We start from the raw sequence: 27579 nt of genomic DNA on the forward strand, positions 1-27579 counted from the left end.
TTCAGCTGAAGATGGTGGATGTGAGGGACCTGAATGGGTACAGAAAGGGGGAAAGAGAAGTAAAGCAGAGAAGGGAAGATGATGGTGAGATGGAGGCTGGTATGGTTAATGAGCAGAAAAGGTACTGGAAGATGTATGTAAAGCAGTGAAACATGTATGTGTTTATGGAATTGATTGTATGTAATAGTGTAAGCACTATCACTCCTGTGCGTCTGTGATAGACTTTGACATTTATGACTACTGAATGTGTAACATCTGTCATCTTCACTGTTTAAAGTAGCCCTGTACTTTCATCTTCATTAGCCGCTTTATCCAGATCACAGTGGAGCCCATCTAGGAAACACTGGGCATGAGGCGGGAATACACCTTGGATGAGATGCCAGTTCATCAGAGTATTACACACACATATGTTCAAACATTCATTAACAGCTAGGGGCAATTTAGAGTTGCCAATTCATTTATAGCAGGTTTTTGGAGGTATGAGGAAACCCACAGAAACACAAAGACGAAGATGTGAGATTCCGGAAACTTAGGATTGATTCAGAGACCCTGAAGCTGGGAGGTGGCTACCCTTTGTGCCACCACACTGTCCCTCAGTAGAACAGTTAATCTATTCATAAGAAGAGTATCTTTAACATCAAAATTATTTCCCAGCAGTCTGCAGTGGGGGCACTGTCCCAGTTGGATTCGATATTTGGCTCCAGCAGCAGCATTGTGGTTTGTGATTCAGGAAAAGATGCACCTTGTTGAGGATGGAGGCTGGTTGCTGCTGGCTGGGATGCTGTGGACAGGCATTATCTTCTGTGTTTCTTTACTAAAGTTCCTTTACCAATTCAGAAAGCAATATAAGCAGGTAAGTTAATGTGTACATACAGTGCATACATGAATATTGTCTCAAAATGATTTTATAGTACTACTTTTTTAAAATGTTAAACTACTTTTATTTTTTCAAGCAAGTCCGTACAATAGTACAAACAATTATTTGACATTAACAGTAGCCTAACCTTATTTTTACAGAAGAAGGTCTCAGAGACAAGTGAGATTGTTGAGCAAAGGACTGGCCAACGTCATCAGGCGTGGTAAGAAAAATACAGTACAAGAACACCTGATTTATTTTTTATTATTGCTACTCTAATTAAGCCACTCCTGTTTGTGTGGTAACCAGGGAAAGCCCTTCACATTATCACATTTGCATCACATATCACATTTTATACTACTGAAAACTTTCCTGACCTGAAGTTGGTATCTCAAATCAAAAGTAAAGTTCTAGGATTTTAAAATCTGGTTACCCCAAAAAAAGGAAAATGGAGACAATTGCATTTAATATTTTCATTACAATTCCACAGAAAAGACACCAACTTACAAACTGTCGAAAAACAAGTGTTATTTATTACATTTATTTAATATTTAACATATAATAAATAAGATATACAATATAGAATTACAGCTACAGTATGTTGATCTTTATAGCAGCCTTTATTGTTAGAATATTGGCTTTTCAGAAGTTCCTGCCCATCCAGCAGTTTTTTTATATTTAGTAATAATTTCCTCCTATACCTGTTTCTTCAGAGGTGAGCCAGCTTTCTAGGAAAAAAGTTCTCAGAGTACCCTCCCCTATTTCAGTTCCACAGCCCCCCTCATACCACTACTGTTTGAAGGTATGGTCTTCACTCCCAAACATCCTTTTGGTCCATATTATATTTTTATGTTCTTCATTTTTACAGTCTCATCAGTAAGCAAGATGCAGTTCATCTGCTATCTATGGTGAGGGCTCTACTGGATGGCTTGGTAGTCTCTCTTCTCCAGGAACCACTGTCAGATCCAAGGGTTTCCCAGATACAAGGCCTCCTCAACAAGCTGGAGGTCAGTTGAATACTAAAGTGATATATTTCCTGAAATGGAGTAATGCTGTTGCTATCATAACAATCTGTATTTCCAGCAGCAGCTAATGACCATAGATTTTGGTGGGGCAGGATGAGATTAATCACGACATAGCCTTAAACAAAATTAGGCAGAGAAACTAACACACTTCACTTAAGACAAAGGCTACCCTCCAGTGATTTTCTTAGATTAACCATGTAATAGACAGTTGAGATTCAACAAAATGCAGCCTAGCAGCTTGTTTTGAGGAGTTTTAGATGTACCATTGTTCAACTGTGTTAAACATAATACCCTTAACCAGGTTGACAGTTGAAACAGGGTTTCAGCAAAAATTTCCAGATCAACTACATCTCAAAAACCACACAAAATACCAGAAACTAGCCCAAAGATCTGGCCATTGGAAAATGTTTTTTCTATTTTTTCAGCCTTTGCATAGTAAACAAGTGTTTCACATGTATTTCTAATATATAACATGTAGTTCTAATGGACATTATCCCCTCCATAACCCCCTTTCCCTATCCAAAATCTTTACAATACAAATTATCTTATAATACAAGTGGTTCTGTACATCCTATGTACACTATCTGCATTTACACGTTGCCTTTTTTTTTTTTTTTTTTTTTTTTGATTATTTTCTACAGAACCCTTGATGACCACTGAGTATTTGTTAGCCCACACTGACAACCTTGTCAATAACTGTTCTGTCCTTTGCTGTTCCCCTAAGCATGGTCGGCTAAATGGGACTCTGTTGGCAGTTGTTGCCATTTCCATTTTTGACCATTAGGTGCAATAATAACTGTATGGAAGCTAAGTCAATTGCACAACATCTAGAAAGTCAAATATATCAATAGAACATCTGCTTATATCTGTGAAATAGATATAAGCAGATTTAGCTAAATTTAGCTAAATCATTGGTCATTCAAAAGAAGTCATTAGAATTTTAACAGAATTTAAGATTGGAATTGTCAACAAAGACTTTAAGAAGATTAACATTAACAATTATTTTAATTTGTTTAAAATACCAGCCATGATGCTTTTCAAGCACCTTAACAACCTTAACCGTAACATTTTCAGCTTAATTTGTTTGCTATGGTCTGAGGTCAGGTACTGATGTTAGGCAAGAATACCTGGGGTCCAATCAGCAGGCTATTTGAATTATTACACTTCAAGCTTAGCAAACCATGTTTTCATAAACCTTGCTTTGTACACAGGGGCATTGTCATGCTGGAACAGGTTTGGGCTAAGCCCCTTAGTTCCAGTGAAGGAAAATTGTAATGCTACAGCATACACATGCATTCTACTGTACACAATTGTGAGCTTCCAACTCTGTGGCATCATTCTGGTGAAAACCCACATATGGGTGTGATTGTCAGGTTTCCACAAACCTTTGGCCATATAGTGTATCTGTCTATAAGTAATAATGGACACAATCTGTAGTACATTTGTAGCACAATGTATATGCCTTAAGTAACAAACTAAATATTAAAATATACCAAACATACAGTGTATATATAATATAAAATTCGATTTATATAAAATTAGATAAAATTCTAAAATGTTTTGGCAGTTGTACATCCATGTATTTACGGGTTAACATGACCAGGCACTCAAACATGGCATCCAAATAGATAACTCATTCACCCAATCACCTTCACTTGCCACGTCTGACTTTGAACCTGAAGCTCACCTGTATGACATTACAAAGTACTTTTTTCAGGTGTGCTCTAATAACCCCTTATTTATTTGTTTGCCTCTCTTTTCTACAGGCAGTGTATCAATTAATAATAGTAGCAGTAAACAATAGTTTCCTTATCGAGGAGCGACTGCTGTCGGCCAACAATAAGGAGGACAAAGTGATCAAGACTAGAGTAGAAGACAGGGTGAAACATATTTGCACTTACCTGCAAGAGAGGTGAAGCTTATGCCACCAAAATGCTTTTGCATTCTTTTTTTCCTATTAGCCTGTAGACGTTTAGGAGTAGGCTTAGGATAATATAAATTGTATAGCTTCCTTTAGTTATTTAGCTAGCTGGCAAATAGCAATATATGAGCATACATAAAAGTACAAACCTTATTACACTCTCTTATCTTCCTTCCCATTCTCAGGGTGAGTGCCCTGCACTTTCTCCTTCAGACCCAGGATCAGTATGGGGTATGCATAGTTAATGTTCAGCAGGAGTTGCAGGGGTACTGGGAGCTGCTAGAGGATCTGCACAACAAAGTGACCCTGCAGCCAGAAAAGTGTCAGGGCATTGAGGATCCTCACACTGTCCTCACTGACACTGAGGTTGGATTATAAATGAATGTGGGATTAATAAATTAATTACTTAATGAATTACTCGTCAGTGAATCAACACCTGATAAAGTGATGCTGCTCAGGGGGTTTGTTAAATTTCTTTATTAGTATATCTGTGTTTCAGGGCTTGTACACAAAACTGGGTCTGTTTCAGCGTAGGATTCATGAGTGTCAGGTGCACCTGAGCACAAGTACACATCTTCTTGAGGTGAAAAATACATCCATACCCTCACATCTACATGTGCTTACACTCTTATACACTCCCTTTCTTTATTGCACACTCAAACGATTATCCATCTGTTACCTCCTGAAGAGAGAATGATTTCTGATACCTTTTCAACAGGAACTGGAAAATAGGCAGCAGGATCTGGCTCAGACTATCGGCCTAACACTGGAGTCTACTTGGACTAAAGACCTTTTGCAGTGTAACACCCAACAGGTACACTACCACCTAAATCTGATGTTTACCAATTTAAGGTATATGCCATATTAGTTTGGACTATAAATTATTAATATTGTCTTCAGGTATCTAAGGATCAATTTGGTTTTCATGAATGACATGAAAATAAAAATGCACAAACAGACTACACCCTCCTACATGAAATGTAAATATATGTTTAAAAAAAATATGAAAATATCAGTATAAGACTGATATGTTGATTAATATAACAAAAGGGGTGCAACGGATTTATGAATCATTTTAGATAAAAATTGCTAGTTTAATTGCAATGTTAATCATATAAATCTAATATTTACATTCAGGTGGGATTACGTTCAGGAAAGCTTGATTAAATGGCTCAGATGTGTTTGCAAATAATTAAAATTAGGTACATGTAGAGGAATTGTTATATTTATGTCAGTACACTAAGCTTATTCATAAATGAACTGTGAACTAAACAATAATGCAGTTCTACCCCAAGCTTCCATTATTGTCACTTCTTTTACTTAATTGACTGTAATAAAGAAAATAAAAATATGCTTACAGGCACAGTTACATCACTCTTAACATTGTTAATTGTATATATAATAATCGGTATAAACTCTCTTTTGCTGACAAAGAAAACAGTTATGATAAATTTGCAGCTCATAATTTATGGTGCACCAAATGTAAAAAGTGTAATACTCTTATGTAATATAAATATGAGCAAAGAAGGATGTGAAAATTTTTCTTTATTGTTTAACCTTTTGATCTTAAAAAAAAATTCTCAAAAATACTATTCTCTCATGGATATCAAACAATTTCAAGCACAACACAGTTTTATATATATAAAAAAATTATTAAAGGTGTGCAACAAATATTGACACCCTTTTAGTCAATACATTGTGCTACCTCCCTTTGCCAAGATAAAAGCTCTGAGTCTTCTCCTATAATGCCTGAATACATTGAATACATTGCAAGGTATCTGAGACCATTCCTCTATACAGAATCTCTCCAGATCCTTTAAATTTTGAGGTCCATGCTGGTGGACTCTCCTCTTCAGTTCACCTCACAGGACCTTGATTTTGTGGTCAGTAAACCATTTTTGTGTTGATATTGACATTTTTTGGGTGATTATCCTACTGGAAGATCCAACCACGGCCCATTTAAGCTTTCTGGCAGAGGCAGTCAGGTTTTCATTTAATATCCGTTGATATTTGATAGACTCCATGATGCCATGTATTCTAATAAAATGTCCAGGTCCTCTGGCAGAAAAACAGTTACAAAACATTAAAGAGCCACCACTTAATTTAACCGTGGTCATGAGGTACTTTTCCATATGGCTACCTCTCTATGTGCGCCAAAACCACCTGTGGTGTTTATTGCCATAAAGCTCTATTTTGCTTTCATCTGACCATAGAACCCGATCCCATTTGAAGTTCCAGTAGTGTCTGGCAAACTGAAGATGCTTGAGTTTGTTTTTGTATGAGAGTAGAGGCTTAAAAAAAAAAAAACTTTTCCAAACCACTTGTGGTGATGTAGGTGACTTTGGATTGTAGTTTTGGAGACTTTCTGACCTCACCATGCAAGTAACTTCTGCAATTCTCCAGCTGTGATCCTTGGATATTTTTTGGTCACTCAACAATCGTTTTCACAGTGCATTGAGTGCATCCCACAGCATTTGGAAGACCTCCTCCTCGATAGCCTTGCGATGGGCCTCTGGGACACAGTAGGGCCGCTGTCTTACCACTACCCCCGGACGGGTCTTGATCTCGTGGTGGACCAGCTGTGTCATTCCCTGGGAGGTAGAAAACACATCAGTGAATTGGTCCACCAAGTCTGTTAGCTCCTGTCTTTGCATGGGGGTAAGATCTTCCCCCAATTCTACCAAGGTACCCTTGCCGTGATCTGTGCCTAGGGCCGTGAACGGCAACACTACCAGCGCTGGTTCTATCCACTTCTTCAGCAAATTCACGTGGTAGAGCTTTGCCTCTGCTCGCTTACCAGGCTTCTGCAGGCAGTAGTTCACAGTGCATTTCTGCTCGAAGACTGTGTACGGGCCCTGCCACCAGGCCAGGAACTTGCAGGAGCTACTGGGCACTAGTAGCAGTACCCGATCGCCAGGTTGGAACACCCGAGCCAGCGTTGGACAGTTGTACACACTTTTCTGTTCTTCCTGGGTGGCTCGCATATGCTTCTGAGTGATTGGGGTCACCCAGTCAATCTTCTCCTGGATCTCCTGCATGTAGTCAATGACCAAGCAGAATGGGGACGGTTGTTCCTCCCATGCTTCGCAGGCCATGTCCAGCAGTCTTCGAGGTCGCCGTCCGAAGAGGAGCTTGAAGGGGGTGAAGCTTGTGGACGCTTGGGGACACTCCCAAACGGCGATGAACACGTAGGGAAGGAGGAGGTCCTGGTTCATGGTCTTCCTCGCCTACCACTTGGCATAACATCCGCTTTAGCGTCTGGTTGAACTTTTCGACAAGTCCATCAGTTTGCGGGTGGTGGATGGATGTCTTGAGGTGTTTCACCTGCAACAGCCGACACAGACCAGACATTAGTTTGGACACAAAAGGTGTACCTTGGTTGGTCAGAATATCCCTTGGGATCCCCACATGACTGATAAGGAGTAATAGTTCTCTGGTGATGTTGCAGGAGGTGGCTTTGGGTAGTGGCACCACCTCAGGGTACCGGGTGGCGTAATCCAGGATGACGAGTAGGTACTCGTGGCCCCGGACGGACTTGGGGAGCGGCCCCATGAGGTCCATGCCGATCCTTTCAAAGGGGACGCTTATGATGGGAAGAGGGATCAGGGGCACCAACGGCTGCTTCCTGGGGTGGTACGCTGACACTGAGGGCACCGTTGACAGAAGTCCCGGACCTCTGCATCCATCCCCAGCCAGATAAAGCAGTCCTTCAGTTTTTCCCCCTGGTGGCCCTCGAGCGGATGGGCATGGGCCAGGTGCATCAGCATTTGGGTTCGGGTCTTGGGGACTAGCTGGAGGTCCACATTTTCCCCTCCGCGCTGGGTCCTGTGGTATAGCAGTCCTCCCCGACTAAAAAGTAGGAGGGGGTGAGCCTGTGTTATGCGTTTTGGTTGACCCCCTCAATCTGATGCACCTGGGTCCAGCAATGCTTCAGGCGGTTGTCCTCTTTCTGCTCCCGGCCGAAGTTCTCCTGCAGGTTCACCTGTTGAAATACATACGAGAATGGGTTAGAGGGTGTTTGCGGCTCACTTTCGGCCAGGGTGTTCTCCCTGCCCCGGTCAATGTAGGACAACCGGGCTGGGGCCTCCTTCCTTCGCTGGGCTGGTTTTGGCGAGTCCGGAGTGTGGCAGCCCTCTCCAGCCGGCCCGGAGTTTTGACTCCGGCCAGTTTCATCGGCATGGCCTCCTCCTTGGGTGTCCCGTAGGCGGGGCGGTTTCAGATGACCTCTTTTCATTTGGCAGCACGCTGGCGGTCGGGTCGATGTTGGCGGCCCCCTTCAGGGCGGGCTATGGGGTCGCTGCCCGTCCCTGCCGAACTCCAAGAGGGGCAGGGCATGTTCTAGGGCAGTTAGCAGCTCCTTGGGGCTCCTGGGAGCTTGTATTCCCACGGCTTGGCTTTCTGGGGCCAGCAGAGCTCTCAGGAACTGATCCATGGTGACTTTTTCTGCCACCTCGTTGGCGGTGCACTGGTCAGGGTGGAGCCACCGTTGAGGCGCAGGAGGGTGTCCATCTGTCCACGGGGCTTGGACCCCGGCCAGTAGCTCCACCGGTGGAACGCCGCTGCCACCTGGTGGGAAGTTCAGCCATGCTAGGATCTCCTTCTTTACCTCTCCATAGTCCGCTGCGGCCTCCGGAGAGAGGGCGTAGTATGCGATGCTTGCCTCTCTGGAGAGCAAAGGACCAAGGATGTGTGGCCAGGCTTCCATGCCCCAGCCTTCTCGGTGGGTGACCCATTCGAAGGCCTCGAGGTAGGTCTTGATGTCGTCTTCTGGGGTCAGACGGGGGAGATGGTGCCGGGCTTCTCGGCCAGGGTCCCGGACAAGTGGGGCCACTTTCAGGGCCAGCAGCTCCCGGGTAGTGACTCGCAGGCTTTGGACGAGCTGCTGTGTTGTGGCCTGCTGCTGGAGGATAGTATCCATGAGACGCTGTAGCATCGGGTCCAGGTTTTATATATATATATATATATATATATATATATATATATATATATATATATATATATATATATATATATATATATATATATATATATATCTCTATCCGCCACGCGCTCGCCGGCTGTTCAAAACATTGGGGAGGTTTGAAGTAGAGCTGTCTCTTCAGCACCCCAGTGGCAGTCGCGGGAGGAGTGCTCTTTCCTTTTTGTGCGACAACCGCCGGTCTGTCGCCACAATACATGTAAATAGAAATGTGAAATATACATTTTAAATATAAATGTACATATTACAAATAATGCAAATCTTAATTGTAATTGTAGAACTTAAATGTTTTATTCGTATGTTAATTGACCCCGCCCTCACGGAATGTGCATCATGTGAAAACACAGCACCGATAGGTTTTCCAGGTTTGCAACAGACTGTGCTAGTTTTGGAACAAGGTTGATGCTGCACAAAGCTGGTGGCATTTTTGGGCTGAATTAAAACAGTCCACAGCCTCCAAGACCTTGTTTCACAGCAAATAAGTGGAATTAAATCAAACCAGTTTCTACAAACATATGCTATAGCAAAGGGAAAATCTGAATGCAGACAGTGTAGACCTATCTACAATGTACAGAATCATTTCTGATCTTTACGGAAGTCCAGAAATGTCCATACGTTTTGTTTTTTTCTTGTGAACTTAAAATGGCAAATGTTGTTTTCTCAAGATCACAACTTATTTTTCACATTATGTTGAAATACATGATTAGGCATGTATTCTGTACTGCATGGATGAGTGTGAACATTTATATTTTAATCAGCGAGTGCTGCAGGAGGTAACAGGTGGTTTCTTCTTTCATTTTCCAAAATCATGGGTCTGAGTCTGTGCTTGGGTGAGTGGGTGGAGTTTCATTTTATTTTTCATCTTGCGGATCAATAAAGTGCATCTCTCTATCCTAGGGCACTGGCCCCCTGTGAAATCCTGTTGGCCACCCCAGGTGCCCCCATACCAGATGTCTTGTAATTGGCTTGGTTTTATGCCAGTCAGTTTCTAACTGTTTCTGGTGAAATTAGCAATTGAAAACATTTCAGTGCTCAAATCTGGCGATGGTCATGTACATCTGATTACATTATCAAACGTATGTAAATGCATATAAAAAAAAAAAAAAAAGTTTTTAGTTTGTAGATATAAGGTCTGATTGATGTGCTGTCCAAATAGGTGCCATCATTAGGCTGAAAAACAAAACACATATAAGAGAGAGGGCAGAATCTTTAGAAGTGGCTAAATCAACAATTTGGTAAATTCTTAAAAAGAAGGAATGCACTGGTGAGCTCAGCAACACCAAAATGCCTGGAAGACCATGAAAGACAACTAAAGTGGATTGGAGAAATCTTGCCTTGATGAAGAAAAACATCTAGCCAAGTCAAGAACACTCTGGAATAATAATACAATATGTTTAATTTATATAGCACCTTTCCAGAGCTCAAGGATGCTTTACAATAGCAATATAATGATACCTAAACAATGAACAATCATGGACAAACACAGTATGTGAAAAATCAACATGAACAATCAACCACAGAGAGTGAAAAACACAGTACAGATAGTACAGTCATAGAGAGAAAATGCATAGCAATAGATTATGACACATAACATTGAAAACAGATATGTTTTAAGTTGGGATTTGAACTCTGAGATGGAATGTGATGCTGTGATAAGTCAGAGGGAGTGAATTCCAGATTTTGGGTGTTACAATACTATGCCACCCATAGTAGAGAAATGAGATCTAGGGACAGAGAGGAGTCTGAGTCCAGAGGACCTGGGAAAGCGGGTCGGGTTATAGGGGAGGTTGTTTAGTGATCCGTCATATTGGTTAGATTTCATCTGATAATTGCAACTTCATATGCTGCCATACTGGTTTGGCTGATGCTGCATTTGGTGCTCTTGAGGGGTTGCAGTGTTCACTGGGCTTGTAGTAATGTGAGAACTTTAGAGGATGTCAGAATATTTTAGAGTTTCTTTTTGGGTGTCTAGAACTTGCGAGGCAGTATTGGGCCTGTGTGCAGTGACTGCTCATCCATAGGTTCAGGTGAGCCCCACCAGCCATTCAACAAATATTAATCTCCATGAAGTATTCATTCACAACTCCATACATTTCAAAGTCTGTTGAAATACAAATGACCTATTTTGAGTGGCCAATGATTTTAAAAATGTCACTATTTGACAGATATAAGCAAATGTTCCATTGATTTACTCACTTTTCTAGATGTTGTGCAATCATGCACTCACTTCCCCACTTAGCTTCTATAGATGTATTATTGCACCTATTAGGAACTGTAAAAATAGGAACTGCAACAAGCTATGAATAATTTTGATTGCAACTGTAGATGTGTTAAACAACTGGAAACATGGCAGACTCTGTTTGAAGTGAGAGAAAATATTGGAACATGAGACTGACTGATGTTTCTTGTTGCCCAGGTGTGCCCTGTTAGATCTAAATGTCTTCTCTTGGTTTGAGCCCTGGTTTTCACCTGTAAAGACTGCATTTGTTGTTAATAAGGATAATCCAGCACAAAGACCAGAGAGCTTCCTATGGGAGAAAAGCAAACCATTTTGAAGTTAAAAATTGATCAGAGCCATTGTACAAGCATTGGGCATAGCTAATAGAATAATTTAGAATTTCCTGAAAAAGAAAGAAACCACCGCTGTACTAACAACAACAGCGGACATGGAACAGATCAGCCAAGGTAAACAACAGCAGTTGATGAAACAAACACTGAGTTTAATCAACAACCTCCACAGGGCAGAGGTGAAGATATCACAATCCACCATTTGAAGAAGACTTTAAGAGCACAAATATAGAGGCCATACCACAAGATGCAAACCACTCATCATCAGTAAGTATTGGAAGACCAGATTGGAATTGACAAAGAAATACAGAGATGAGCTCCAAAAGTTCTGGAACCAAGATTAACCTCTACCAAATTCAATTCAGTTTTATTTGTACCGCAATTTTAACAATGGACATTGTCTCAAAGCAGCTTTACAAAAATATATAAATTCAGGATATAGATTTTAAATGTATGAATTTATCCCTAATGAGCAAGCCAGAGGTGACTGTGGCAAGGACCTAGACCTATCATGGCAATTGTAGTCCTACACCATCATAGCATCACTGTTCAGTGATGTCCAAAGCCATCTTCATGGTTTTAAAGTGGTATCATCCTCAGTAGTCTCAATGATCTTTAGGCCTCACCATGTGGGGCCATCCTCAGCAGCAGCGAGTGACTTCCAAATGATGAGAACTCCAACCAGAAGTGGAGCCTCAGCATGGATTGAGAAGGTCTGGAGATCAGAAGGGGTCAGGTTCACTGGCATAGGAGTAGCATGTGTAGCTGGACACACACAGAGACACAGAGAGAGAGAGAGAGAGAGAGAGAGAGAGAGAATGAATATTGTGTGTGTTTATGGTCCCAAAATGATTAAGAACAATGTATTTTGCATGCAGAGTGAAAGCAGGGACTCTGGCAAGACTAACTATGACAGCATAATTAAAAGGGAGAACCAGAAGGAACACAGGCATGAGGATGCCTGGGACATAAGGCAGCCAGTCACTCATGAGAGAGGGGGTGACAGCATCCAAACATCCCAGATCTCCACAGTACTCTATGCCAGTGAGCCCTCCCAATCTGCTCCTTTATCTAAGAAAAAAACTATTCACAAAAGGCTTGACTAAACAAATGTTTTCAGCCTGGACCTAAACACTGAGTCTGTGTCTGAGTCCTGAACACTAACTGAAAGGCTGTTACATAACTGTGGGGCTTTGTAAGAGAAAGATCTAACCCCTGTTGAAGCCTTCAATATTTGAGGTACCAACAAATAGCGTGTACCTTTTGATAGAAGTAGGCATGGCAGATCATAAAAGACAAATATTTCGCTCACGTACTATGGCCCATTTAGTGCTTTATAGGTCAATAGTAGTATTTTATAATCAATGTGAAATTTTACTGGGAGCCCATGCAATGTGGATAAGACAGGGGTGATGTAGTCATATCTTCTGGTTCTAGTAAGGACATTTGCAGCTGCATTCAGGACTAACTGCAGCTTGTCTATTCACCTACTGGAACAGGCAGACTATAAGGCATTACAATAATCCAATCTAGAGTTACCAAAGAGCTGGGAAGGTCAAAATGTGGAGAAAGTTAGGATTGGCTCATGATACAAGCATTCAAGCGCACCTATCAAGCACAGTGGATTTAGTGTCATGGATTGAGCTTGCATGGCTGCTTCTGTAATGGGCTCACTAATCTTTATTGATGATGTAACTAATGAGGCTAGCAGCAGAATGAATTCAGAAGTCTACAGAAACATTCTGTTGGGTAATTTACTGAGAAATACAATAAATCTAAATGTGAGGAAGTTCATCATGTAGCAAGACAATGACCCAAAACACAATCCTAACACATCAGAGGATTTCATCAGGGGATAAAAGTGGAAGGTTTTAGACTGACCAAGTCAATCACCAGACCTTAACCCAGTTGAGCATGAAGGTCACCTCTTGAAGAGGAGACTGAAGGCAAAAGACAAACAACTGAAAGAAGCTCCGGTACAAGCCTGAAAAAGAATCACAAAAGAAGAATGCAACAGTTTGGTAATGCCAGTGGGTCAACGGTTTAATGCAGTTATTGCAAGCAAGGGATATGCAACCAAATATAAAGTGTTATTTACTTAAAGTAAATTAAAGGCTATCTGCACCTACACCTATACTCGCATAAAAATTGGGTGGTCTGCCACCAAACATGCCATGTTCTATGTTGTTTAACACATGTAGATGTAAATTTCAGGAAATCAAAGCTGAAATTCTGATCTATCGTATCATATTCATCTTTTGATCTCAAATCTAAATGTCTTCAGTGTATAGCAAAAACAAATATTTGGCCTTGCTGTTCCAATATTCTTTGACTGCTTTTAAGATTTATTAACATCTGCACAAAGTGTGCTGCCATCCTGTTAGTTGAGGGATGGGATGTTGCAGAACCGATATGCTTCAAAACGTTCAACTTGAGCATCGCAAACTCCTCAGAGCAAAACTAAGGACCATTGTGACCAACAAGGATTTGGTGAACCTCATGGCAACTGAAGAGACCCCTCAAGACTTTGGTGTTTTCTTCTAATTGTTCTATTTCTAATTGTTTTGACCATGCAGTATACTTCTTGCCACTTGATGTGAGCATCTATTAATGTTAAATTGATGTGTATTTTTTTTCTATGGTCTAGTTGGCCATATCATGGGGGAAGTGATGGTAGACATGGGGTGATTTGTATCCACTGGCAGTTTGATCTGGCCAACAATGCCCAACTATCAGATATTACTGTGTGCATTTGCTCATTTGGCTTCAACTGTAACAGGATACAACTAAGGAGTTGAAGGTTAAGGCTCTTGATCAAGGACCCTACAATGGCAGCTTGGTGGTGCTGATATCTGAACTCACAACCTTCCAGTTAGTAGCCCAAAGTCTTACTGACTGAGCCATCACTTTGCATGTATGTTAAGCTATTCATCTGTGCCACTCCTGGGGAGCACACGTGCAGTTCTACAAATACACAGGGGCAGAGCTTAAGAGGCACCACAATACGACAGCCTCCACTGAATTAATTGCAGCAAGCCATGAAGGGTGACAGCGCTTCTTCTGATATCCTTGTCAATTTGAAAATCCCCTGTAGAAACCATGTCCATGACCGTAGACATTATGGAGTTAGGAAGTGGGTCATTCCTTTGCTACTTATACTTGCAGATTGGCTACTGATTGACATAGAACGTATTCACTGTGTCTGTGACCTTTTTGGGTGTCAGTGTAAATGGTAGATCTGATAGTCTATCAGCATTTGCATACAAAACTGCTTTCCTATACTCATACTCATGAGCAGCAAATAAAATTTCACACTCTTCCATCCTAGCTGCAACTGTTGGTGGATCACTTTTGTGGTGCTTAAGATAGTAGTCAAAGGCTGATGGACAGTAATTAGAACCAACTACCTCCCAAACAGATAATGGTGGAATTTGCTTCAAAAGCTATACCCAGAGCCTTACACACAATTTGAGTATAGTTATGTTCCCATTTATGATGGGCATTTTTCATTATTAGCCAAGATGTGTGAGATAATGTCATCCACAACATGCAGTGAAGCATCACAGGCATTTAACCAATGGGTAAATTATGGGTGTAATGGATCAGTACTCTTTCTGACACCAACAATTTGACTCTTTGTAGGTTGTATTCCAGGTCCATGACCTACCCTTGTACAGCCCTTGTACAGCAAGGAATATGCGTGTGAGAACTGATACAAGGTTTGGAATGAAATGCCAAAAATGGTTAAGCTTGCTATGAATGGCGGGTACATAACTCACAATGGTCTGTATTGGTGACTCAACAAGTGCTCAAGGCTTCTCTGCAGAGGTGTGTAGCTCATCAGCATAAATGGAGTGGCCAACCATGCCAGTGTCTGGTTGAAAATGTACACTTTCATGCTGTACTCTCAGACTAAACATGTCTAATTCATTAAGGACAGTATTAAGAATAACCATGGGTGCCAGGAAGCCCTTGTAGTACTTGAGCCATAGTCCATTGTAACAGGGCAGGACCAGATCCTGAGCCAAATGGTAAACAATTATAACAGCAATTATATCATCTGCAGGTAAGCATTTGACAGGTCCAGATTACTGAAACCCTAATCCCGATTATATTTTGTTGGAGTACATCACTGCAGCCAGAAAATTTTAAAACAACATCTTTGCTTAAAGTGGATTTCAGTATATTGTTGCATTGTTTAAATGTTGCATGTTAAATATGTAAAAAAAAAAAGAAAAAAAAAAAAAAAGAAAAGAAAAATTATATGAAACTTTAAAAAACACTTGCTTGATTCATACTTGGCCAGACTATAACAGTAAGGCCAAAATAATTTAATTACATTTAAAGCTCTGTATTTTTCTTTCTTTCTTTCTTTCTTTTTTAATTTAATTAATTATAATTTATTAATAATTTATATTTATATTTATTTATTGCCAGTTTAAAAAAGTCTTCAAGGATTTCACATGCCTGGAGCAACAGACTCTGACCTTTGTGATGCATCTGCAAGACCTAAGTGTGACACACGAAAAGAATAGCATTAAAATTTCTGATGTTGAACACGTGCAGAGCTCTTTATTGTCTCCCTCATCACTTCCTGTGTACAGAACTTCTCTGGCCACAGGAAATACCCCCTTGGACCCTGACCCAAGACCCACACTTACACCCAGCTCCAAATTCTCAGTGATCAACTTGCTTTGTGGGCTGAGACAACGGAGGTGAATTGTTTAACACTTTGTAAATTAATGAAAGACATGATTGTAAAATGACTATGAAAATGTTCTAAATGGCTGTAAATCAATGCTTCATTTATGAGTTATGTGAGTCCCAATTCATATATGTGCTGCCCATGCTTGCTGGTCACCCACTGAAGAATTTTGTGATAATCTGGAATGCTGACTGTACCCCAGGTCTCCTCGGCCAACAGCAGTGCCTGGCCTCACTGATACTCTTCTGGCTGAATGAGCACATATTCCCACAACCATGCTCTAAAACTTAGTGGAAGCTGCTTAAACTACATATCAAGCATTTATGTAACACAAGTGCTTTGTGCATTAATGGCTGTTATATTAAATAAAGTTAATTAATTAAAGGAAAGCAAGTATACTTTACCTGTGCACACCATTGTTGACTCATCTCTCCTCAGATATAATGCTGCTATGGCGGTCCTGCGCGCAATTCTCCGATATTGGATCCGATATTACAAAACCCATATCCGATTATGGAAAAATACTTAAATATTGGGAAAAATATTGGTAAAACTATTTATCTGTCAATCTCTAGTACTTTTCCATATGGCTACACACACACACACACACACAAATGGGTTTCCATGTTTTATGGGGAATTTCCATAATTATTTTTATACTGTGCAAACTGTATTTTCCATCCCCTAAACCTATCCATCACCTTTAAAATCAACAGTCTTAAGTTACCAGTTTGATCATTGCTAGCCCTACTCTGAACTGAAGTAACTGAGCTAGCTAATTGATTTCAGGTTGCTTAATGTTAACTTGCTGAACACTGACAGCTGTAGTCTACTTAAATACATTAGCTAAAAAGTTGTATACTGTAACTTACACACTGCACGGTATATGCGTGTATTACTAGCACAGATGTAAGTGTAAAAATTGTTATGCTAAATTGCAAACCGATCTCTCTAATCTGATTCACTGGTAGTGTAATGATAGCACAGGGATATGTATGGTTATATTTGGTAATACAGAGAGTACCATATATACTGTTAGTTATATGCGTAGCTAATAGGGACAGTGCGGTGGTACATCGGCAGAGATACAGAGATGAAGTTGTGGGAGCACTGATGTTGTTAATAAAAGGAACTAAACGGAGCCACACTTGTATCGCCTTTATTTATTGTGACCCTCCTAACATTATAGGTAGTCTATTGGAGCCTTATTAACTCACACAGTGCCTCATAAAAGTTATTCAGCAAACAAACCTGATGCTAAACCTTAAAAACTTAGTTAAAATTAGATTTTTTTTATTCTTCTGTATTTTGCAACCATATTCTCTTATCCTCATCTCATCCTTGATGTGAAAACTGCATGCGCTGCCGGCGAACATCAAAAAACAACTACTCTTCTTTCAACAAGAGGTAAAATGATGCGTCAACCAGCATCAGCAACAGCCAGTAGCAAATAAAACCCTCTGGCTCTGCCACTGAGTGCCTGGCAAACTGAAGAGTTTGTTTTTGTATTAGAGTAGAGGCATTTTTCTTGAAACCCATCCAAACAACTTGTGGTGATGTAGGTGACTTCAGATTTTTGGAGATGTTCTGACCCCAAGATGCAAGTAACTTCTGCGATTCTCCAGCTGTGATGCTTGGAGATTTTTGGCCATTTAAACCATATTCTTCACAGTGCATTGAGACAATATAGACACACATCCAATTTCAGGTTGATTCATAACATTTCCAGTTTACTGGAACTTCTTAATTATTGCCCTGCTGGTGGAAATGGGCATTTTCAATGCTTTTATTTTCTTATAGCCACTTCCCATTTTGTGATGCTCAACAACCTTTTGCCGAACATCACAGCTATATTCCTTGGTCTTATCCATTGTTATGAATGACTAAGGGAATTTGACCTATGTGTTACCTCATATTTATACCCCTGTAAAACAGGAAGTCATGGTTGAACAATTTCCTTTTCCTAGTCACCCAGGTGTACTAATTTTTTTTATTTTTTTATTTATTTATTTATTTATTTTTTAAAAATATTAACAGGAATATACTTCAAATATATTTTTCTCATATGAATTCATAGGGGTGCCTATAATTGTTGCACACCTATATTTAACAAAGTTTTTTTTTTTTTTTTAAATAAACCTGTGTTGTGTTTGCAATTGTTTGATATCCATGAGAGCAGAGTATTTTGGTGAATTTAACAAAAGATAAAAAGGTTAATAATAAAAACAATTTTTCACAGCCTTCTTTGCTCATATTTACCAAGTTTGCCATTATTAGTGGAGGGCACTGTATAATGCTCCAACCCTGACTGAGACACCTTTTGCAAAAATATTTGCCCTGGAACAAAAATACACTGTAAAAGAATGCAAACACATTTGTGAGTTAACACAAAAATATTGCACAGGAAAATATTGAAAACACAAATGAATTTGTGAAAAATTCATTCACACCCAGTCCATGTAAGAGGTCCACACAAGAAAGTTAAAACTTACAGGTTAGGTAACTCAATCCATCCATTTTCTTTACTGTTTATCCTACACAGGGTTGCGAGGAGCCTGAAGCCTATCTCAGGGGACTCGGGACATGAGTCAAGGGACACTGTGGATGGGTACGAACACATCACAGGGCATAATCACACACCCATTCACACACTACAGACAATTTGGAAATCGCAATGAATGTATTTGGAATTTGCATGTCTACAGTGCATGTCTTTGGACTGGGGAAGTAAACCGGAGTACCCGGGAAAAAACCCCCCGAAGCACAGGGAAAACATGCAAATGCCGCTCACATAGGGTGGGGGTGTGAATCAAACCCCCAACCCTGGAATTGTTAGGCAAACAACAAATAAAATAGTTTCTTGGCAAATAATTTTTGTTAAACAAAATCAGTCGTTCTGAGTTGGTGGTGGAAAGATTGTCAGTTTAAATCCCAGCGAACTTTTAATGGGCTCTTGAGCACTGCCTTTGACCCCTTCTTGGATTAAAGTAATTTTCAAATCAATAAACGGGATTTTGATTTAAATCAACCTTAAATATGGCCAGATATTTTTCTACAGGGTCATGTTCAGCATGGCTGGATGTTGTATTATTGTTGTTTTTTTTTTTTTTACATCACATGTAGGATACACACAAACATCTCACTAATAGATAATTAGTAATAACTAATAACTGTAATAAGTAATAACTGTAATAACTAATATGAAACTCTGTAACTGCTACTATGCAGGGCAGTAGTTCTCAAACTGGGGGTTCTCAATCCACCAGATGTCGCCAGGGGGGCCGCATAGAAATTCTAGAACATTTATTATCTTTTAATTTTTTTTATTTTACCTGTATGTAGGTCGGGATTGTCAACCTTTGAATTATGATGTACATAAAAATGAGAAATATTAATAAATTAAATCAATTATACACAGAACGCTAAGAGACACGAACAAAAACATCTGTTTATATACTAGTGTATAGTACTGTTAGCCACACACTTTTAAAATTGATAAGTTTTTAGATAACCACTTATCAATGTTACATAGTCTTTTAGCTGAGAAAGTTAAAACAGAAGAGTCTAGCGTGAAAAAAAAATTAAATTGTGAAAATTTGATGACTCTAGGGGGTCACAATGGGATACACCTTACACAAAGGGGGCCTCACGCTAAAAAGGTTTGAGAACAACTGATGTAGGGTAATATGTTTGTTAATGCATTTCACAAAATATGGTTTTCTCTCTAGTTGTAATACTTTTTCCTTTAATTCAGTTGTCTTTGATTTGGAACACTGGCATTTTCTAACCCCCCCCAACCACCACCACCACCATGAGAGCAGGTTGATTCCATCTTCCTGCCCCATAGAACTGGCATGGGCACCAAAGAGGGAATTTTCCACCGTTTGGCTTGTCCAGGATGCACACACAAGCACCTCTGTCAAAGCCAGAGCCCACCCTACCTTCATCCTGTCCAAAATGTTCTCAGCAGACTTTATTTCCATCTTTCTTGCCCTCTCACAATATCCTTCATTCACATTCCTCTTCTCTCCAGGTGTTTTCCTGTTTTCTTCCTCACTTTGTCCATCTCTGATTGCCTCTATTTCATTCCACTCTTCTCTCTTGGCTGTCTTTCTCACTTCCCTTGTCTGCATATCACTGTTTACATAGGCTATGCATTTCTTCTCTTTTCTACAGTAAAGCTGAGCTCTTCTTCCAGGTTCCCCTTCAAATCTGTGAAATAAAAAAATGCAGAAAAATACTGTATTACGATTACATTCATTAATGCTTCAAGTTTTTAAAGATTAACTTTCTTTAAAGGACTAAAAAGCTTTGGAAATATACACATTGCAGTGCTCCTGGATACATCATCAGTTATGTAACCTGGAATCATTTGGGTTAGGCTGTTTTAATTCAGCTCAATTAAATGTTATTTGTATAGCACTTTCAACAATGGACATTGTCATAAAGCAGCTTTACAGAAATATGTAAAAATTTTACATAGGTATAAATTTTACATTTTATAAACTTATCCATAATGAGCAAGCCAGAAGCAATGGTGGCATGGAAAAAGTCCCTGAGACGACATGAGGAAGAAAACTTGAGAAAAGACAGACTCCAAAGGGAACCTATCCTCATGTGGGTGACATGGGATAGTGTGATAATAAATCATTTCTATTCTATAACTGTATTCTATATAGTCAAAAAGTGCAACTATGTAAACAGGAGCTTATGGGCAACTTATGAGTATGAGAATCAGAAATCAGACTAATTTCTGAATGCATTATAGATTTAACTTAAAGTCTGTTGTATCAAGCTGAAGTTATTAACTATTCAACAGTGGAGACTTGAGTGCAAATTGTTCTTAGAAATTGCAGTCCTAAGACTATCCAAGTAATAACATCCACAGGCATCTTCATGGTTTCTATGTGGTACCATCCAGAGTAATCTCATGGTGATCTCTTTAAGCTGTCCATTTGAGGCCATCCTTATCAGCAGCAAGTGATTTTCAGGTAATGAGAACTCCAAACAGAAGTAGGGAATCAGAATGGCTCTGGAAGATCTGGAAAGCAGAAGTCAGGATCACTGATAGCATGTGTAGCTTGACAAAGAGACAGAAGTGCGGGAAAAGAGGGAGGGGAAAGTGAACGAACATAGATTGTTAGATATGCTCTTGTCATGTAATGGTTAAAGAATATGTACACTGTACACAGAGTGCAAGCAGGGACTTTGGCAATACTAGCTATGACAGGGGGTAGGCCTAGAGTTCAACAGTGAGACTGTGTCTGAGTCCCGAACACTAATAATTAGGCTGTTTCATAACTGCACAGCTATGCAAGAGAAAGCTCTGCCCCCACTTTTTGATCCAAGTAGTCACGGTGGAAATTAAAAGCCAGACGTTTTGTCAGGTAGTGTAGCACGAGACCATTCAATGCTTTAAAGGTCAACAGTATTATTTTGTAATAAATGCTACATTTTATTGGGAGTGTATGCAGTGTGGGTAAGATAGGGATGATGTGGTCATAACTTCTGGCTCTAGTAAGGACACTGGCTGCAGCATTCTGGACTAACTAATGCTTGTTTATGCACCTACTGGAACATCTAGACAGCAAGGCATTACAATATTCCAAGCTAGAGGTACAAAAGTGTGAACTAGTTTTTCTTCATCATGTAGTAACATTATATTTCTTAGCAGTATTTCTGAGATGTAAAAAAAAAAAAAAAAGGCTATCCTTTTAATATTATCAACATGAGCTTTAAATGAAAGACTGGAGTCAATAATCACACCAAGGTCTTTTACTGCTGCACATGATGAAACAGAAATACCACCCAGAGATACTATGTAATCAGAAAGCTTACGTCTAGCTGCACTTTTGTTACTAAGCATCCAGGATCTAATGCCCTTTACACATAACTCAACTTTATTAAGCTGGGGTCTCTCATCTCGCTTTGCTAAAACATACAGCTGCTTGTCATCAGCACAACAAATGGAAACTAACACTTTGTTTATATATAATTTTACAAAGCTGTAACATATACAGTGGATATAAAAAGTCAACACACTCCTGTTAAAATAGCAAGTTTTTCTGATGTAAAAAAAAAAAAAAAATGAAACTAAGTGCTACAGGGTAGGATTGCAAGACAGAAATCCTTTTATATAAAAAATAAAATCCAATCTCCCAAAACCATGTAGAATAATGTGTTATCCTCTGATTAGACCAAAATTGAACTTTTTAGCCATAATACGAAGAGATTTTGGTTTTATTATGATTGGCACAAAAAAATACACAGGAAGCATGGTGGTGGCAGCATCATGCTTTGGGGCTGCTTTTCTTCAGCTGGAACTGGGGCTTTAATTAGGAAGGAGGGAATCATGAATAGCTCCAAATACTAGTCAATTTTGACACAAAACCTTGAGTCATCTGCTAAAATCTTAAGATGAAGAGGCATCTTTCAGCATGAAAAAGACCCAAAGCACATCTCCAAATCAACAAAGGAATGGCTTCACCAAAACAAGATCAAGGTCTTGGAATGGCCCAGTAAGAGTCCAGATTTAAATCCAATCAAAAATGTGTGGGGTGACCTGAAGAGGGCTGTGCACAGGAGATGCCTAACCAATTTCACAGAGTTAGAATGCTTTTGCAAGGAAGAATGGTTATATATTGCAAGATATACCAAATAAGTCTGACTGACTCTTAACCAAGATGACTGAATGCTGTGATAAAATCTAAAGGTTCTTCAACTAAGTATTAGTTTAGGAGTTATTGTACATTTTTCATTTTTTCCCACTAAATTGATTCTAATTGTTTTTCCCTTTAATTTATAGGTTAAAATTTTGCAGTAAAGGTAGAAAGGGTTCTGACATGATTGTCACGTTTCGTGAGGCTCATGCTCCACAGCGCGCTGCATAAAGGGGAACTCGTGACAGAACTAACCCCCCCCCCCCCCCAAAGGGCACTCCTCCCAGAGTGCCATGGAGCATCCATCTCCATTGGCGGCCCCGGCTCCCTGGGCAGAATGTCCGAAGGAGAGCCTGGAGACCGCACGGCGTTCTTGGAAACAACAAGGCAGAGCGACTTACATGGCAGAGCAGGGAAGCAGAGCGACGTCCTCAGCTGAACAGGTAGGCAGAGCGACGACCACAGCTGGGCAGACAGGCTGAGCTACGTCCTCGACGGAGCATGAAAGTGGAGTGACGTCCTCGGTGGAGCATAAAGGCAGAGCGATGACCACAGCCGGGCAGGTAGGCTGAGCGACATCCTCGGCGGAGCATGAAGGCAGAGCGACAACCACAGCCGGGCAGAAAAGCAGAGCGACGTCCTCGGCTGAGCAGGGAAACAGAGCGCTGTACTCAGCAGAGCAGGGGAGCAGGGCGACGTCCTCGGCGGAGCATGAAGGCAGAGCGACGACCACAGCAGGGCAGGCAGGCTGACGAAGTCCTCGGCGGAGCATGAAGGCAGAGCATGGGTCTCTGTGCGGCCAGGGAGAGGAGTGTGGGTCTCCATGCAGCCAGGGAGAGGAGCGTGGGTCTCCGTGCGGCCAGGGAGAGGAGCGTGGGTCTCCGTGCGGCCAGGGAGAGGAGCGTGGGTCTCCGTGCGGCCAGGGAGAGGAGCGTGGGTCTCCGTGCGGCCAGGGAGAGGAGCGTGGGTCTCCGTGCGGCCAGGGAGAGGAGCGTGGGTCTCCGTGAGGCCAGGTAGAGGAGCGTGGGTCTCCGTGCGGCCAGGGAGAGGAGCGTGGGTCTCCTCAAAGCAGGAGGGGGGAACGAGGTTCGCCATGGAGCAGGAAGGCTGAGCGACGACCTCAGCTGAACAGGAAGGCCGAGTGACGTCCACAGCTGAACCGGAAGGCTGAGCGATGACCTCAGCTGAACAGGAAGGCTGAGCGACGACCTCAGCTGAACAGAGAGGCTGAGGCTCTGAGGTCACCAGGTGAACCTTGGGCATGAGCAGAACTTGGCTGTGCGTGTCGGCAGACTCGGGCGTGAGCAGAACTTGGCTGTGCGTGTCGGCAGACTCGGGCTTTGGCAGAACTTGGGCGGTCGTGTCGGTAGACTCGGGCTTTGGCAGAACTTGGGCGACCATGTCGGTAGACTTGGGCTTTGGCAGAACTTGGGCGACCGTGTCTGTAGTCTTGGGCATGGGCTGAACTTGGGCGTGAGCAGAACTTGGCTGTGCGTGTCGGCAGACTCGGGCTTTGGCAGAACTTGGGCGGTCGTGTCGGTAGTCTTGGGCGTGGGCTGAACTTCGGCGACCGGGTCGATAGACCTGGGCGTGGGTTGAACTTGGGCGACCGGGTCGGTAGACCTGGGCGTGGGCTGAACTTGGGCGACCGGGTCGGTAGACTTGGGCGTGACATCAGGAACTTGAGACTTGACTTGGACTTCTGAGACTGGAGACTTGACTTGGACCTCAGGGACTTGAGATTTGACTTGGACTTGGACCTCAGGGACTTGAGATTTGACTTGGATTTCAAAGACTGGAGACTTGAGTTGGACCTCAGGGACTTGAGACTTGACTTGGACTTGGACCTCAGGGACTTGAGACTTAACTTGGACTTGGACCTCAGGGACTTGAGACTGGACTTGGATTTCAGAAGCTTGAGACTTGACTTGGACTTCAGAAGCTTGAGACTTGACTTGGACTTCAGTGACTGGAGACTTGACTTGGACTTGGACCTCAGGGACTTGGTTGTCCGTGTTAACATCAACTTGGTGGCTCATCCGCTCATAATGCATGTGGAATGGAAGATCACCACTGTTCGCCACATTAACTCCCTTCAAAAGCTCATCCAAGTTGTAGCTCTGCCCTGGTTCTCCAAACTCCCTCAGAAACAGGTCCGAAAACTGCCTACTGTCCTCCAGTACCCGGGGTCTCATGGCTGCTACTCGCTGTGCCCACTTGCGAGCTGGGCCAAAAAATCGGGACATCATGAACTTAATCCGTTGTCTCTCCCTTGGCTTCGGGTCAAACAGGCTTGAGAAGTAACTCTGGCAGTCTATCAAAAAATAGTCCGGATAACCAAAGAAGCCGTCATACCAATCGGGAAGGTCCATGAAAGTCCATTGCATAGAATCCAAGGCGGGGATGATTGGCATGGACCTCCGGGTTCTGCGTTCTCGTGCTGCATCCATGATGGGCGGAATGTTCTGTCACGTTTCGTGACGCAACAGAGATAAGGTAGGATGCAAGCACAGGTTGAACAACAGTTTTATTTAAAGAGAGACAGGCAAACAAATCCAAAATGTGATCCAAAAACGTAATCCAGTAACATGCAAGGTTCAGGCGATTGGCAAACAGGCATAAACGAGGCAAGGCAGGAATCAAAGTCGTGGTCACAGGATACAGGGTCGATATACCAAACATGAAACATAAACAGCAGCGAGGGACTAGTAGTGGAGAAACCAGCGTGAACTTAACAAACGAAACTAAACATGACATGAACTAAGACTATGAATCGAAACATGAAACATGAAACTATGGACTGTGATTGTGGTTCTCTATCGTAAGGACTCTAAACTAATCTACTATCTAACTCATTCATTCATTCATTCTGCCTTGTGTGCTGGGAGGTGCGCCGTATATATGTGGAGATAATCAGCCTCATAATGGCCGACGGCTGAGGATGATTCAGAAGCACATGAAACAATAGCCAATGACAGAACGGGGAGGAGACATAACAGAAACATAAACAAATGCACGTGTAGAAATGTCACGATTGTCCACAAGGGGAAAGCAGGTGCTCGCGCACCTGCTCGTGCACGCGCGCTCACATGCTCCACAGCGCGCTGCATAAAGGGGAACTCGTGACAGATTAATCTTGGTTTCATTTTGTACAGCATAAAAACCTGCCATTTTAACAGGGGTGTTTAGAATTTTTATAACCATTGTATAGAGAAAAAAAGCAGTAGGGCTAAAAAAGATCCTTGTGAAACACCAAACATTACCTTAGTATGCATAGAAAAGTCACCATTTACATCTACAAACTGATAACGATCAGTCAAATAATACCTAAACCAGGAGGCTCTTACTTCTGGGACTAGGATTTATTCCTAGGCTTTGCACCATTATCTTGCTGCATAATTCCAATTGCACTTGAATTTCAACTTACAGACATTCTCCATTAGGATTTTCTGGTAGAGAGCAGAATTCATGTTTCCATCAATTACTGCAATTTGCCCAGGCCCTGAAGCAGCAAAGCATCCCCACACCATCACACTACCACCACCATGTTGACCATAGGTATGATGTTGTTTTGTGGAATTCTGTGTTTGGTTTAGACCAGCTGTAACAGGACCCCTGTCTGCCAAATGGTTCCACTTTCGACTCATCAATCCACAGGACATTCGCCCAAAACGTTGGAAGATCATCAAGGTGTGTTTTGGCAAAATTCAGACAAGGATTCATGTTCTTCTGGGTAAGCAGTGGTTTTCACCTCACCACTCTTCCATGGATGCCATTTTTGCCCAGTGTCTTTCTGATAGCGGAGTCATGAATGGTGACCTTTATTGTTCTTTGGAGTCCCAGAGCTTTGAAAGAGTTTTGTAACCCTTCCCAGACTGATGTATTTCAATCACCTTCTTCCTCATTTCTGGAATTTCTTTCAATTTTGGCATAGTGTATTATTGGGTAAGACCTTTTAACCAACTTCATGCTGTTGAAAAAGTTCTATTTAAGTGTTGATTTGATTGAACAGGTTTTGCGGTAATCAGACCTGTTTGCATCTAGTACATTATGAATGCAGTTTCATAGATTTGGGGAATTAGTAACTACGGAGGCAAATACATTTATACACAGGCCCAGTTAGTATTGTATAACTTTTTTGCTTCAATAAATAACTATAACTTAAAAACTGCATTTTGTGTTTACTCAGGTTGCATTTGTTTTATCTTAGATTTTGTTTTGATTTCTGAAACAATTTAGTATGAGATATACAAAAAAAAACAGAAGAAATCAGGCAAATACTTTTTCACAGCACTGTATGTTAGTGATTATTAAGGAGTATGTAAGCAGAATGTTAATTAGTTTTAGACAGAGAGAGGATGCAACTATGTACATGCAAGTACAGTTGTGCTCAAATGTACATACCCCTTGCAGAATTGGCAAAATGTTAATCATTTAAAAAAAATAATAAATGGGATCATTAAAATTGCATTTCATTTTTATTTAGTCCTGCCCTAAATAATCTATTTCACATAACATGGTAAATGGTCTGAACTTATATAGCACCTTTATCCAAAGCACATTACACTGTGTCTCATTCAACCATTCACACAGACACACACCAATGGTAGAAGAACTGGCATGCAAGGTGCTAACTTGTGATCAGGAGCAACTTGGGGCACAGTGTCATGCCCAAGGACACTTTGGTATTTTGAGTCATGTGGGCCGGGAATCGAACTGCCAACCCTAGGATTAGTGGACAACCCACTCTACCACCTGAGCCACAGCCACCCATATGTTTACATATAATCCAAAAGACATAATAATAACAGAATTTAAAAATTTACATGATCGGTGTAAACTGTTATTTTGTATAAACATTTTTTCC

At 41.2% G+C, this 27579-nt stretch overlaps 1 protein-coding gene across 9 annotated transcripts; it reads left to right on the forward strand.

Moving 5' to 3' along the window:
- Positions 1–10: 10 nt before the first annotated feature.
- On the forward strand, positions 11–27322 carry si:ch211-151h10.2 (uncharacterized protein LOC567699 homolog). 9 transcript variants are annotated; one of them, XM_017465974.3, is made up of 11 exons: positions 12–133; positions 655–853; positions 1018–1079; positions 1725–1863; positions 3648–3793; positions 3988–4168; positions 4302–4385; positions 4521–4616; positions 15786–15861; positions 15953–16063; positions 16256–16451. In XM_017465974.3, exons 1-10 carry the CDS (start codon positions 12–14, stop codon positions 16030–16032), a joined length of 1185 nt encoding a protein of 394 aa, XP_017321463.1. In that variant the 3' UTR covers positions 16033–16063; positions 16256–16451. The 9 variants fall into 9 exon arrangements, 8 of the variants coding, with proteins under 8 accessions (XP_017321457.1, XP_017321463.1, XP_017321467.1 ...); XM_017465968.3 differs by having other exon boundaries at positions 11–133; positions 658–853; positions 15786–16063; XR_001812426.3 differs by lacking the exon at positions 15786–15861.
- The last annotated feature ends 257 nt before the right edge of the window (positions 27323–27579 follow it).

The sequence above is a fragment of the Ictalurus punctatus genome, chromosome 4, assembly GCF_001660625.3.
Source record: "Ictalurus punctatus breed USDA103 chromosome 4, Coco_2.0, whole genome shotgun sequence".
NCBI lineage: Eukaryota > Metazoa > Chordata > Actinopteri > Siluriformes > Ictaluridae > Ictalurus > Ictalurus punctatus.